The 13,967-nt window shown below is 29.6% G+C and overlaps 2 protein-coding genes across 2 annotated transcripts; one reads left to right on the top strand and one right to left on the bottom strand.

Moving 5' to 3' along the window:
• Positions 1–2,146: 2,146 nt before the first annotated feature.
• Positions 2,147–9,845, bottom strand: LOC113372187 (translation initiation factor eIF-2B subunit epsilon-like). The gene is made up of 10 exons (XM_026612513.1): positions 9,701–9,845; positions 9,477–9,601; positions 9,215–9,406; positions 8,982–9,150; positions 8,675–8,919; positions 8,113–8,235; positions 6,550–6,863; positions 6,268–6,483; positions 4,007–4,287; positions 2,147–2,344 (listed from the first exon to the last, which is right to left on the bottom strand). Exons 1-10 carry the CDS (start codon positions 9,824–9,826, stop codon positions 2,147–2,149), a joined length of 1,989 nt encoding a protein of 662 aa, XP_026468298.1. The 5' UTR covers positions 9,827–9,845.
• Positions 9,846–10,069: 224 nt separating this feature from the next.
• Positions 10,070–13,668, top strand: LOC113372175 (protein SPT2 homolog). The gene is made up of 2 exons (XM_026612506.1): positions 10,070–10,105; positions 12,668–13,668. The coding sequence occupies exons 1-2, from the start codon at positions 10,070–10,072 to the stop codon at positions 13,406–13,408; spliced, it is 777 nt and encodes a 258-aa protein (XP_026468291.1). The 3' UTR covers positions 13,409–13,668.
• The last annotated feature ends 299 nt before the right edge of the window (positions 13,669–13,967 follow it).

The raw sequence follows: 13,967 nt of genomic DNA, 5'->3' as shown, positions 1-13,967 counted from the left end.
TTGTGGTAAGAACTCTTGATGTACTATGCCGTTATAATCAAAGAAAACAGTAAGCAAAACCTTGACATTCGATCGAACTTGACGTGCTTTTTTCGGTCTTGGCTCACCTGGGCTCTTCCATTGGGACGATTGGGCTTTGGTTTCGACATCATAACCGTACACCCATGTTTCATCACCAGTTATGACCCTTTCAAGCAAACTTGGATCGTTGTTGACGTCATTTAACAGCTCTTGAGCGATGTTCATGCGATTGCTTTTTTGGTCAAAATTTAGCAGTTTTGGAATGAATTTTGCTGCCACTCGTTTCATGCCCAAAACATTTGAAAAAATGTTATGACATGAGCCAATTGATATGCCAACTTCATCAGCAACTTCTCTAATTGTGATTCGGCGATCATTCATAACCATTTTTTCCACTTCTTTCACATTTTCATCGTTTGTTGACGTGCTGGGTCGACCGGAGCGTTCGTCATCTTCAACGTCTTCGCGGCCATCTTGGAAACGCTTATACCACTCGTAAACACTTGTTTTTTTCATAGCAGACTCACCATAGGCTTTTTGTAACATTTCACACACTTTGTTACACTTTATTTCATTTTTTACGCAAAATTTAATACAAATTCTTTGACTTTTCAATTCTTCCATTGTAAAAATCGCCGAGCTCAGAAAAACACGTCGAACCTTAGCGACTACCACAGACAAAGTAAACAGTGAATATAGCTGAAAATTTCATCATACTTTAGGGGCATGTATACCAACACAATAAAAAAAAATTTTTGACAATCAGACACTCCAGACCCGCGAAATTTAAAAATTCCGGGTACTTTTTGAACACACCTCGTATGTATGGCAGATTGAATGATACACTGAAATTAGATCAGTGAAATTAATTCACTCAATTCACATTTTTTCTATATAACTCAAGAAATATATAATTTTTTGCATCTTTTACTAATCTTTGCACAATATTTTTGAAAAACGTTAAAAATTTCACTTTAAAATAACAAATCGGAAAGTAAAGATGAATACATACAATTCGTCTATCGGGTCATCTAGTATATATATATATATATATATATATATATATATATATCTTGATAGTTTTTTTGACGTTGAAACATATTTCAAAGAAACTAGCAAGCAGCCCATTCGTCGAAATAAAAAGGTAATAAAGTATTAAAAACTTTTATTTATACGTTTCGACATAAGATGCGTGTCATCATTCAGCACCACCAGGACAAAAATACTCAAAAATTAAAAAAAATATTTTTACAAAATTAAATTTGTAACATATTAGAAAAGTACATTTTTTTGGAAAAATAATGAATAACTACAAAATTAAAAACATTTTGAAATGTAACATTATGACGCATGAAACACGCCCATATCATACAAAATGTTGTTTTTAATTTTGTAGTTATTCATTATTTTTTCAAAAAAATGCCCTTTTCTAATATGCTACAAGTTTAATTTTTTAAAAATAATATTTTTTTTATTTTGTTTGAGTGTTTTTGTCCTGGTGTTGTTGAATGATGACACGCATCTGGTGTCGAAACGTATAAATAAAAGTTTTTAATACTTTATTACATTTTTATTTCGACGAATGGGCTGCATACAGCCTAATTGTTTCTATTAATATTTTTAGTTACTACTTGTTGGAAGCATCCACATGTTATACTCATTACAAAAACCAAAATAAATCTTTGCATAAAATTAAAAAAAAATAATTTTTGATTTAAAAAAATCGACAGTTGATTTGTATTTTTGATTATCTGATAAACAGACATTCAGTTTAACACTAATCTACTAACAATTTTATATAGAATTAAAATTTTAAAAACAGATACAAAACAGGTTTTATATCTAGTACATTATATTAAATTAATATGATACTAACTTTGATTACTTAATAGGTATTAATCTTTTTCATGACTATTTTAAATACATTCTCTTTATCATGATGATTGTAAAAAAAAGTTTGAAAAAATATAATCTTTACTTATTCATTAATATATGTACAGATCATATAAATATATATAATACATTATATATATATATATATATATATATATATATATATAAGTATATATATATATATAATATATAATATATATACTTAAATATATTTTATAATACTATTACCCTATTAATCACTTTCCTCCTCGCTTTCCTCGCTGGCTTCTTCCAGCCATTCGACAAGTTTTGACAATAATTTCTGCAGATCATCATCTAACAAATTGTTCCAAGCAATGATGCAATCCTCGCTTACTACATCAGCATCATATAAGTAATGAACTATTTTCGATAGACCTGTCTTCACGAAAGCATGTGTCTCACAAGAATCCTAGAAGGTAAATAAGATAGTAATACAAACTAGTTGGTATTGGTATTTTGCCTTGAGACAAGTTACATGAACTTTCCGATATGTCTAAATAATCGACTTAATCAATAAAAAATAAATTAATTTATAAGTAGAAAAGTATTCGAAGTGGATTTATTACACATAGTTGAAAACGAACGAAAACATTAACTCAGAGTACTTTCTAAGAGCAAATTTTCACAAATCAACATTTTTTATAATCGAACCAGTTACCCTAGGACTTTAATGATTCAGTATGTTCATCAAGACCAAGTACTCTTTCAAGTCATACCAAGTGAATCGTCTAATTTTAATTTTAACAAACGTCAAAAAAGTACTCATTTTCTCAAACTTTGATAAATTTTTAAAATTAAACTATTTGTCGTAAGGCCTTAATATTTCAGTAAGTTCTATAAGACCATGATATATGTCGCCAAAAAAGTTCCATAAAAATCGGCTAGATTTTTTTTTCAACAATTAATTTCAAGAAAACGGCTCGGTAGGTTTTCACCTAAAACTAATCAGTACCATTTCCAACTAATATCTTTCGAACAGTTTTTGATTTTTTAAAATCGATTGGGTAGTATGAGCTTAAATGTGGACGAAAAGTCTAACACTTTTTTCCAAATTACAAAGAAACGGCTCGGCAGATCGTCGCACAAAACTGAGAAACGATAATCCTCATCGAGATATATCAAATGGCTTTTAAATTTTTGAGATCGGTTCAGGCGTTTTTGAGCAAACGTCGATGAAAGTTCAAATTTTGACAAAAAAAACTATACTAATTTTTGCAAACTTTGACGAATTTTTAAAACTAAACGACTTGTCGTAGGGCCGTAATGTTTAGTATGATCTATAAGACTATGGTATCTACCATAAAAAAATCATAAAAATCATCGAAAAAAAAATTTCACACTTTATTACAAGAAAACGGCCCGGCCGATCTCTACCAAAAACTAATCAGCATGATTCCCAACCAATATCTTTCGAACGGTTTTTGAATTTTCAAAATCGATTCAGAACTGCGGGCTAAAACGCGGACGAAAATTTTTTCACTTTTCTGCTATATACAAAGAAACGGCTTGGCCGATTATCACACAAAACTGACAAACGATAGTCCTCGTCGAGATACATCGAATGGCTTTTAAATGTTTGAAATCGGTTCCGCCGTTTTTGAGAAAACGTCGATTTACAGTGAAAAATCTGTTAACACACACACCACACACACTTTTTCTAAATTCTATCTCATGACTTGAAACGTCGAGACAACATAAAATTAGCGAATCGCAATTTTTGATGAAAACATAAACTTCTCCTTCGGGAAAGTAAACTATAACTAGTAATATATATATATTGTTAGCGAAATATATTGTGTGAATGTTTGAATGCATGTTTGAATATGGCGCGGATCATGACAGTTCCGTGCAGTTGGTAAGACTTGAGAGTATGTGTGCAGTTGGCATTATTGACAGTACGTATTGAAAGCGTAGAGACGAACTGGTGAGATATTATAATAAAAGTTAAAGAATACTGCACCGTGTTGTTTTAATTTATAGAGTCCTGACAAATAATTAATTATAGAGAATATAGACAATAATATATATATATATATATATATATATATATATATATTAATCTACTACTGACCTCTATTGCCTTCAAACAGTCGTTCATAGCATCGGTTCCCTTTATATAGTTCAGCATAACCGGGGTGAAATATTTCAAAACTTCCATCGTGGTCGCCAGTTTCTCTTGAGAATTCTGAATTTGTGGTAAGCTAAATAGCGCCCTGATAACGAAATAGTTGACCTCGCTCAGTGCCATATTGTAGGCGTATCTTGATGAATTTATTTCCAGAATTAAATAGTCGCAGTTTAAACGCTCGTCAAAGCCTCGCGCCAGACTGTCGATGACTTCAGAGAGGAAAACTGAAATAGAAGAAGATAATTGATATATCTTATATATGAAAATGAATCGCAAAATGTGTTGGTAAGCGCATAACTCAACAACGCCTGAACCAATTTGGCCAATTCTGTTTTTAAAATGTTCGTTCAAGTCCAAGGATGGTTCTTACGGCGAGAAAAAATCGAATAATTGCCGGGAAAACCCTAAACACAGCCCTTTTCTTTTTCACATACAAACGTTTTCTAATTAAAACGTAGAATCAATTTGAGCTTTATTGCTATTATATAATGTTCATATTAAATTACAAGCACTCGCTGTATACTCCTTCTAAACGATTATTCGGATTTTGATAAATGTTTCTGAAGTTTGTTAAGGAAATTTTCTAGAATGTATGTGATTATAAGGTACTGGAATGTATGTGCAATATTGTAGAAATAAATGGAAACAAATGCAAAAAACGACATGTCATTGCTTGCATCGAAAACAAATAAAAACTGTCATCCGCCAAAAATTTCAATTTACTTATGAGCCTAGACAATATTAGAATATGTATAATAAATTCATGATTATGAATAAGAAAAATGAAATGTCTACAAAGCAGCTGAGATGTGCCATAAATTAAAATAATATAAGATACAGTATATGTATGGCAGATTGAATGGTACACATATGAAGAGGATGTGCTAAATTAATTTACTTAAAATATGAAATTAAGTAAAGTATAAGTTATTATATAACGAATTGCCAAACGATATTAAGATGACCAATGATGACAATGAATTTAAAGGAAAAATAAAGAAATACTATAAAGAAATTGAAGACAAAGAAGACTGAAGAGCTATATATAAAGATAGAGATGTTTTAATTATAATAGATATTATATTAACGAAATCGATATTATAGTCAAATGAAATGTATATATAAAATATGAAAACTGTTCTTCATAATCTATCATACCACGCACCTCTGTCTGACTGAGATATGAAAATAATTTATATATATAAAAAAAAAGTAATAATCAAGGCCGTTCCTGCCTTGAATTTAAGAAATCTATCATTTCTTTGCCTCTTTTACTAATCTTTGCACAATGTTTTTAAAATAAGTTAAAAATTTCACTCAAAAAAAACAAATGGGAAAGTAAAGATGAATACATACAATTCGGCCCTTACGATATCAATTAAGAGAAGTTTAAGATGCAATTTTGGATATCTTAAATAACAAAAAATTGAATTAAAATAATCCAACATGAAGTGCCAGTGGTATGTTATGATTATGTTTAATAATGAAATGCTAGAATTTTTTTTGCTCTCTATGATTTGCTTAATAGTATAAATCACATAAAATGCCCAAAATAAATAAGTAAAATGTTTCAAAAGCCAAATATTAATTAATGATAATAATTTTAATAATAAACTGTTGAAACAGGTAAAATAATTGAAAGGGGGGTTGAGGACCCCGGGAGCGTCCCTGCTAATAATGTATATTAAATTATAACTAAGAAAAATGTAATTTAGATTTTATAATTACCAAAAACCAGTTAAAATATGATACGAAATTATGAAAATTACAGGCAACATTATTGGAGCAATTATTTTGGGTGGAAAAATCCAAGGTAATATTGCACTTTTATCGCGGATAATATAATTTTTTTTGAATTTATCATACCGTTCAAAAGACTTCAATTTCCATAACATAGTATGGAAATTGAGACTCAGCATTTTATTTAGAGCAGTTCTACATTTAACATCGCTAATATTGATGTATATGCATTTTAGTGTAAAAAGTAATTTAAAAAACAATAATTATTATTTTTAGGCAAACAATATGTATGAGTATAGGATATTAAAAATTGTAGGCGTGGGTACAGGACAACGTCTGCCGGAGTCATCTAGTATATAATACACACACACATATATATATATATATATATGTGTATATATATATATAAAAATATATATATATATATATATATATATTAAACAGACGTATATAATTTCTATTACCGTTACTATCTTCCGGTACAGGACTCTTTCCGGCTTCGGAGACATCATCATCATCACTAGAAATATAATCACTCAAAGGACTACTCGGCCTAAGTTTTTCTAAAATGATTTTAGTCTCCTTTTTTTCTACTTTGTCATCATCATCGTCGCTGTCGCTGTCCAAATCCAAATTCGATATCGCAAATGCTTTATCGGCTAACCGAGTACAACGAATCTCTGAAAAATAAAGTTAATTATGAATATATATATATATATATATATATAAAGTAATTCCTTTACTACCTGCTTCATAATCGTCATCATGACACTGCACCAGCTTTTCCTCAACAAACATCTTCTCCGGTATAACAACTTTCTGTCCCAAAACACAACTTGATACATTTGATTTAGTCTTCAGGTGGCTTCCAAAGCCTATCACAGAATTCTCAACATTGCAATCGTCCTCGACAACGGTTCCATCGAATAAATATGAATGCATAATTTTAACACGTTTTCCAATCCTACAATTCTTTCCAATGATCGAATTCGTGATGTAAGCTTGTTCTTGTATTTGAGAGTTTTCTGAAATCACGACGTCTTCTTTGAGATTGACAGACCTAGGAGAAACTAAATTTAATCAAATTATAATATACTAGATGACCCGACAGATGTTGTCCTGTACCGATGTCTACAATTTTTTAATATAATATACTAATAATTATCGTTTACCTAAAAATAATAATTATTGTTTTTTAAATTACTCTTTACGCCAAAATGCATATGCATTTATAATATGAGCGATGTTAAATGTAGAACTGCTTTGAATAAAATGATGAATCTCAATTTCCACACTATATTGGAAATTAAAATCTTTTAAACGATATAAAATAACCTTAACCATAAAATAACACTTGCACTTCTCATCGGATTAAATTAATTTAATCTTTTATTATTTAAGGTATCCAAAATTGCATCTTAAACTTCTCCTAATTGATATCGTAAGGGCCGAATTGTATTTATTCATCTGCACTTTCCTATTTGTTGTTTTAAAGTGAAATTTTCAACGTATTTCAAAAATATTATGCAAAGATTAATGCAATGCAAAGATTAATTAAAGACTAGTAAAAGATGCAAAGAAATTATATATTGAAAAAAAAACTATATTGAAATTTAATATACGAATCTTGTGTTGGCCCTGATTAACACTTAATTTCATATTTTAAGCAAATTAATTTGTCATATCCTTTTCATATGTGTATCATTCAATCTGCCATATATATACTGTATTTTATATTATTTTAATTTCTTGCACATCTAGCTGCCTTTTGGCAATAATAATATAGACATTTCATTTTACTTATTCATAATCATAAATTTATTGTACATATTCTAATATTGTCTAGGCTCATAAGTAAATTGAAATTTTTGGCACATGATATTTTTCATTTGTTTTCAATGCAAACAATGACATGTCGTTCTTTGCATTTTTTTCCATTTATTTCTATATTATTGCACAAACATCCCAGTACTTTATAATCACATACATCCTAGAAAATTTCCTTAACAAACTTCAGAAAGATTTATCAAAATCCGCATAATCGTTTAGGAGGAGTATACAGTGAGTGAGTGCTTGTAATTTAATATGAACTTTATATGATAGCAATAAAGCTCAAATTGATTCTACTATTGATTTTAGTTAGAAAACGTTTGTATATGAAAAAGAAAAAGGCTGTTTTTAGGGTTTTGAAAAACAATTAAAAAAAAGAATATGCCAAAGTGTAACCAGGAGTTATGCGCTTACCAACACATTTTGCGATTCATTTTTATATATAAGATGTACATATACATGAAATTTAAAGTACTCACCTGCCAAGTACTGATGTTGATGATTTGTATATATTATTCTTCAACATCATATATACTTGTTTGAATAATGAAATTCCCATATTCGGTACTAAAGGATATGTCCATCTGTTTACAATATCATGGCTGAAAAAAAAATTATGATTAGTCAAACTAATTTAACTCTGTGTTAAATTGCAATTTTGGATTTATTGTGTTTTTATTAAACTGAATTATATAATTTCATCTGCCAAATATAAACTGTATTTCATATTATTTTAATTTCTGGCATATCTCAGGTGCTTTTCGGTAATAATAATGTAGGCATTGCATTTTTCTTGTTATATATTATATTCTAATATTATTTAGGATCATAATTTCACATAAATTCAAATTTTTAGTAAATTTGCATTTCTGGCAAATGACAGTCAATGTCAAACAATGATAAGTGTTTTTTTTTGTAATTTTTGCCCTTTATTTCTACAATATTACTATAGTTTTATTGTTCATTAAATCTTAAAAATTTCCTTTGACAAACTCTAAAAAGATTTATCAAGATCCGACCATCAGGATTATAAACAATTACCTCACAAGTTGATACATTTGCCAGTTATCAACCCTCGCAGCATAACTATTATGAGTCAATGGATAACAATACAAGGTGCTCCCTAAAATTTCTTCATTGATTAATAACCCTCTAATAAAATCATCACGAGTTTGAAAATCAAAGTTGTCTGTAAACAATGATAAGAAAACTGGAGAACAAATAGCAATTCCTGGATCTTGTACATCATGGTGCATTTCTACTTCTGGGTGATCCAAGATCACTTCCTAAAACATAAGTGCAAGTGACATTTTGTACAAATGTGGTATGAATATTTACATTTACTAACCAGTGGCAATGTTATATTCCTCTGCTTCTTTTCAGGCCTTTGATGATATAAAATTCTATTATTAGAAGCATCCAGTGCTAAAATAACATCCTCGGAACACGACTGTCCATATCCGGTTGTTGTATAAACTAGTGTCATTGCAGCACCTTTATCCTTCTTACATTGTTGTCTAAAAAATAAAAAATAATTAAGATGCGATACATGATAATGTTAACTTAAATGAAGATATATACTTGTGAAATTCCATGACTTCTGATAAATTGACATTTGTGACTGTATTAGCTCCTAAAAGTACAAAATTTGATCTTAGTAATCCTTTGGCATCTAAATCTCTGATAGCATCTCCGAAGGAACGACAACCGTCAGAACTCACAATTTGTATGGAAAGTGTAAGAGACCAACTGTGACGTGATTCAATACTTGAACTATAAAAAACAAACAGCTAAATGTAGTTTATGTATTTTGTATATCAATATGGCTTTTACAATAACATACCTTATAAAGTCTTTAATTTTTTTAATATGTGTAGAACAAAATAAAAATACTTCTTGAATACCAGACAGAGATAGAGCCTCCAACGTGTAATCTAGTAGTGGTACATTTACTATTGGAACCAAAGCCTGGAAACAAAATTACAAATTGGTACTTGGTAAGTAATGAATTTTAAACAATATCTTTACAAAACCGCAGATTGTTCATATTACAATTCCACAACTTACTAAAGGCATTTCATCAGTCAAAGGAGCTAAATTTCTGCTGAAATTATCAGCCAAAACAACTGCCTGCAGTACATCTTCTTGTTGAACAGATTCTACTAAGTTTTTCTTTGCGTTTTTGTTACTCATTTTGCACAAATTTAATTTAAAAAATATATAAGTTTTGCACAACCTGCATTAACCTCAAAATGTTTGAACCAATTTGACGTTTAGATCAGTATTGCCAGATGAGAAAGATATTTATAACTAGAGACTTAATTTTGTACACCTGAAATTTTAATACTATTAATAAAACAATAATAATAAATAAATTATGATTTAAAGATTTCACGCTAATTTATTTGATAAATTCGAATAATTTGAATCGATAAAATGTATCTGACTTCTAGATTTTTCCTCTCTCGCTCGGTATAAATCATCTCCTCTGGCAACACTGCCAGTAATGACATTTGATAGCACACTTGGCATGTCAAATAATTTACAATTCCAACAATATTTATACATTTTCGTATAAATTTATTTATAATTTAAACAGTTTTGAAACGCCAGCATATGAATTAAACTCAATTCAGTCTTCCTAGAGATCGGGAATGTTTAACATATTAAATTCGAGGATCAATATTTCATTTAACCAGGACTTGTACTAGGATGGATTTTGGATCGTTATTACATGTAGCGAAAAAAAATGAAAATGTTAAAAAGAGGTATTAATTTATTAGTGATAAATATAAGGAATCAGAATTTTAATGATTTATGAAAGGGCTTAGTCATAGTGTTATACCAGATTGAATTTTTGTTCGTTGAAAAATTTAGATTTTGTGGACAATGAGTGGATTTGAGTTGTTGAAAAAAATAATTTATACAATATTATATAATTAATTAATATGAGACTCTCTCTCTCTCTCTCTCTATATATATATATATATATATATATATATATATATATAAATGAATGGTTTGTAATATAATTATTAAGTACTACTATACTATTTGTAATATTATGTACCAAGAAAATTTCACTTTTAAAGGACTATGTCATAAAGTTCTATTACCTTTTCGAACTCTTCTAATAGCATTAATACTAATGATCAGATCACATTCTTTTACATGATTCGTATTCAAATTCTTACATTTTTCAATGATTATTTAAAGAATTCTCTTTTGTCTCTTCGACTTGGTTGATAGGATTTATACATATACGTGTATAGCCCAAGTGGTTTTTGTATTCAATTTTAAAAATCACAATTTTGTATCTTTTACATCAAATACTACTTCTCTATAAAACATATTCAATATCAAATATTTCTATAACGTAAATTTACTCAAAATAATTTTGTTTCCTCAGTCTTCACTCTGTTTAATATTTCTATTTATAGAAGTGTTTTTATTTTCATTTCAATATTTCTTTATAGTCCATTCACTTACAATTTTATTATACGACTTATTTTATTATTTATATTCTAATCCTTTCATTTATAATTTTTATTATATAACATTTTATATTACACTCACTTATCATTTTTATTATTTATATTAAATTTGATTCATTCATATATTTTTTACTATTAGATTTGTTCATTTATTAACTTCCCGTAGGATAAGTTATTGTAATCATCCAAAAATCTAAATTGACAATTTTTACATTTCTTCACGGTTCAAAGGTTTATAATTCAGTTTAATATTGTATATGAGTCATTTAATCGTAAGAAATATATCCTCAGATGGATTCATTAGTCATCTCTTGTTATTGTAAACATTTTCAAGTGTTTTGTGCGATAATATTGTGACTGTATATTTTTATGAACGAATGCATATATAGTAATTATAATAATCTCTTTGAAAATATTTAAAACAATTGTTATTAATCATTGATCAATATTTATTGATTATTGTTTATTATTATGATTTTTTTACTCAAATATTTCTGGTACGAGAAGTTCTAGCAATTTGCCTTAAGGCACGATGCCATGCAGCACTAGTTTTTTTTTTAATTTAAAAAAAAAAATTTTGAATATCGAAAATAATTCGAATTTTAATTGCAATTCTAGCTAAATTTCTAAAAATTCATTTATATACTTCAAATAAATAATTTTAACTTAGCAATTCAGTTTGTACAATACTTATAAATATTAGACAATGTTCTTTATTTTAAATTCGTTTTGTTTATTTGGTTCTCTGATATAAATATAAATTACAGTATTTATAATAATCTATTTGCAAACATTTAATATTCCTCGAACATTTCATTTCATTACGGTACGGAAAGTTCCAGCAGTTTGCCTTAAGGCACGATGCCATGCACCACTAGTTATATAATTAATAATTATAATTATTTTGAAAATTCATGTTGTTAAAAATTAAAACACACTTGTAAAAGTTCTTGAAAATGATCAAAATCTTGGATTTGTAACTTCAGTGTAGTATTGGTTGAAAAGAAAAACCTCTCGCTTTATATAATCCAAGGGCTGAAAAATTGGACAATTTCAATATAAATATTCAAAAATTTTTGTCATTCTTAAGACATTGCTTTTTAAATATTCTACAAGTTTTAAGACTCAAGATTTTTTTGCAAGCCTACATATCAAGACCTTCTTGTTAGGACACTCAGGACCAATATCACACTGAAGTTACAAATCCAAGATTTTGATCATTTTCAAGAACTTTTACAAGTGTTTTTTTTTTTTAATTTTTAACAACATGAATTTTCAAATAATTATAATTTCACTGCTATATATGTAAACAGTGCTCTCCATACAAATAAGCACTGAAGATGGGTCAAATCAAGACCCGAAACGTATGTTTCCTGAATAAAAACATTTTCTTTCAATAAAACTGTTTTTAATTACTGGATGGATGCCCAAGAAGAATTTTATTATATTATTTCACCATCTGAAGAAAAACCTCTCCCTTTATATATATATATATATATATATATATATATATATATAACTTGTCTTTTCCTATTTTCAGGTCAAATACTACTCTACCAAATTCGAGCCTCCCAAAAAGGAGCAAAGGGACAAGACCCAACTATCTATTAACATCCAAAAGTTCCTCGCCAAGAAAGAGGAAGAAGAAAAACAAAAAGCCTTAGAAGCAAAACGCAAACGCGATGAACTCCTAGCCAAACGCGACCCCAAACTAAAGAAAAAGATCTTAAAACATCTCAAAGTATGCAAAAGTGCAAACAAATCAGTCCTAGCCGATGCCATAGATAATGAAAACACTGCTGTCACGATACAAGGCATGGAGCAACCAGACGAAGACGACTATGGATTCGTTTCTGAGGCTGCTTCTGCTTACCACAATAAAATTATGGAGAAATATTACAGCAAACCGGAGGAGAAGAAGTTTTCAGATCGTATAAAGAATGTTAACAACGATTTGACCGGGATAAAAGACAGAGTTCGTGCTGCAATAGAACGCGAAAAAGAAGAAGCTTTGTTGCCTCATAAGAGACACCGCAAGACCAAAGCTGAAATGGCTGCCTTAAACGGTGATGATAGTGGTTTGAATTTCGGCAGATCTGTTCTCGCAGATTGTTACAGCAATGAACCTGAAAAAAAGCTTGAAGTCGTCAAACCTAAACCCAAACGACCTCCGATGCCCCCGCCTTGGATTACACACAATTACTTAAAATCGCGGAACAAAAGAAAGACGAACCTATCAAAATTGAACCTAAGATCGAGAAAAAAGAACCAGAACGTTTGATGACCAGCAAAGAACGCCGAGAGTTCGAAGAAATGCAGGCAAGGAAACAGGGACGCAAACAAAGAGACTTGGATCGCTTGCAAGCTATGAAAAACAAGTCAAAAGGTGCCAGCAGTAGTAAATCTAGTGAGGAACAAAAACCTAAACCGGTTGTAAACAATCCGAGTGGTAGAATTCCTAAACTTAACGGCTACAAACCGAAACCAGAAGCTGATCGGCAATCCAAACCTTTACCAAATGACCCTCAAATGCGACCAAAACCTAGCCAAATATCTAAACCTAGTTTGAACAACTCAAATACGAAACCAATGACAAACGGTTCTGCAAAAAGTGCACCACAAAAGCAGATAGCAGAACCGAGAAGTTCTATTAAAAGCTCAACACAAAAATTGAATGGAGATGTAAGAAGTAGTGATAAACTTCAAAGCAAACCGAGGACGGTGGATGGTTTAATAAATCCAAGGAATTACCTCAAAGTCTCGACCAGAAGTTGCATCTAGACCGGTGACGGTGACTCAAAGCCTAAAATAGCCTCAAAAGGTACCATCACTTTCTTTCT

This window comes from Ctenocephalides felis, unplaced genomic scaffold, assembly GCF_003426905.1.
Source record: "Ctenocephalides felis isolate EL2017-DRISC unplaced genomic scaffold, ASM342690v1 CF-g0.4_SCAFFOLD_00845, whole genome shotgun sequence".
Lineage (NCBI taxonomy): Eukaryota > Metazoa > Arthropoda > Insecta > Siphonaptera > Pulicidae > Ctenocephalides > Ctenocephalides felis.
This window is presented reverse-complemented; position numbering and strand designations above follow the sequence as displayed.

Bases quoted from the DNA above. Each gene is read 5' to 3' on its own strand.
- LOC113372187 (XM_026612513.1), bottom strand. From the start codon at position 9,826: ATGAGTAACAAAAACGCAAAGAAAAACTTAGTAGAATCTGTTCAACAA. The intron at 9,407-9,476 runs GTATGTTATTGT...TGTTTTTTATAG, and splicing joins AAAATTAAAGACTTTATAAG to TTCAAGTATTGAATCACGTC. The intron at 6,484-6,549 runs GTAGTAAAGGAA...TTTATTTTTCAG, and splicing joins TGATGACGATTATGAAGCAG to AGATTCGTTGTACTCGGTTA.
- LOC113372175 (XM_026612506.1), top strand. From the start codon at position 10,070: ATGTATCTGACTTCTAGATTTTTCCTCTCTCGCTCG. The intron at 10,106-12,667 runs GTATAAATCATC...TCCTATTTTCAG, and splicing joins GATTTTTCCTCTCTCGCTCG to GTCAAATACTACTCTACCAA.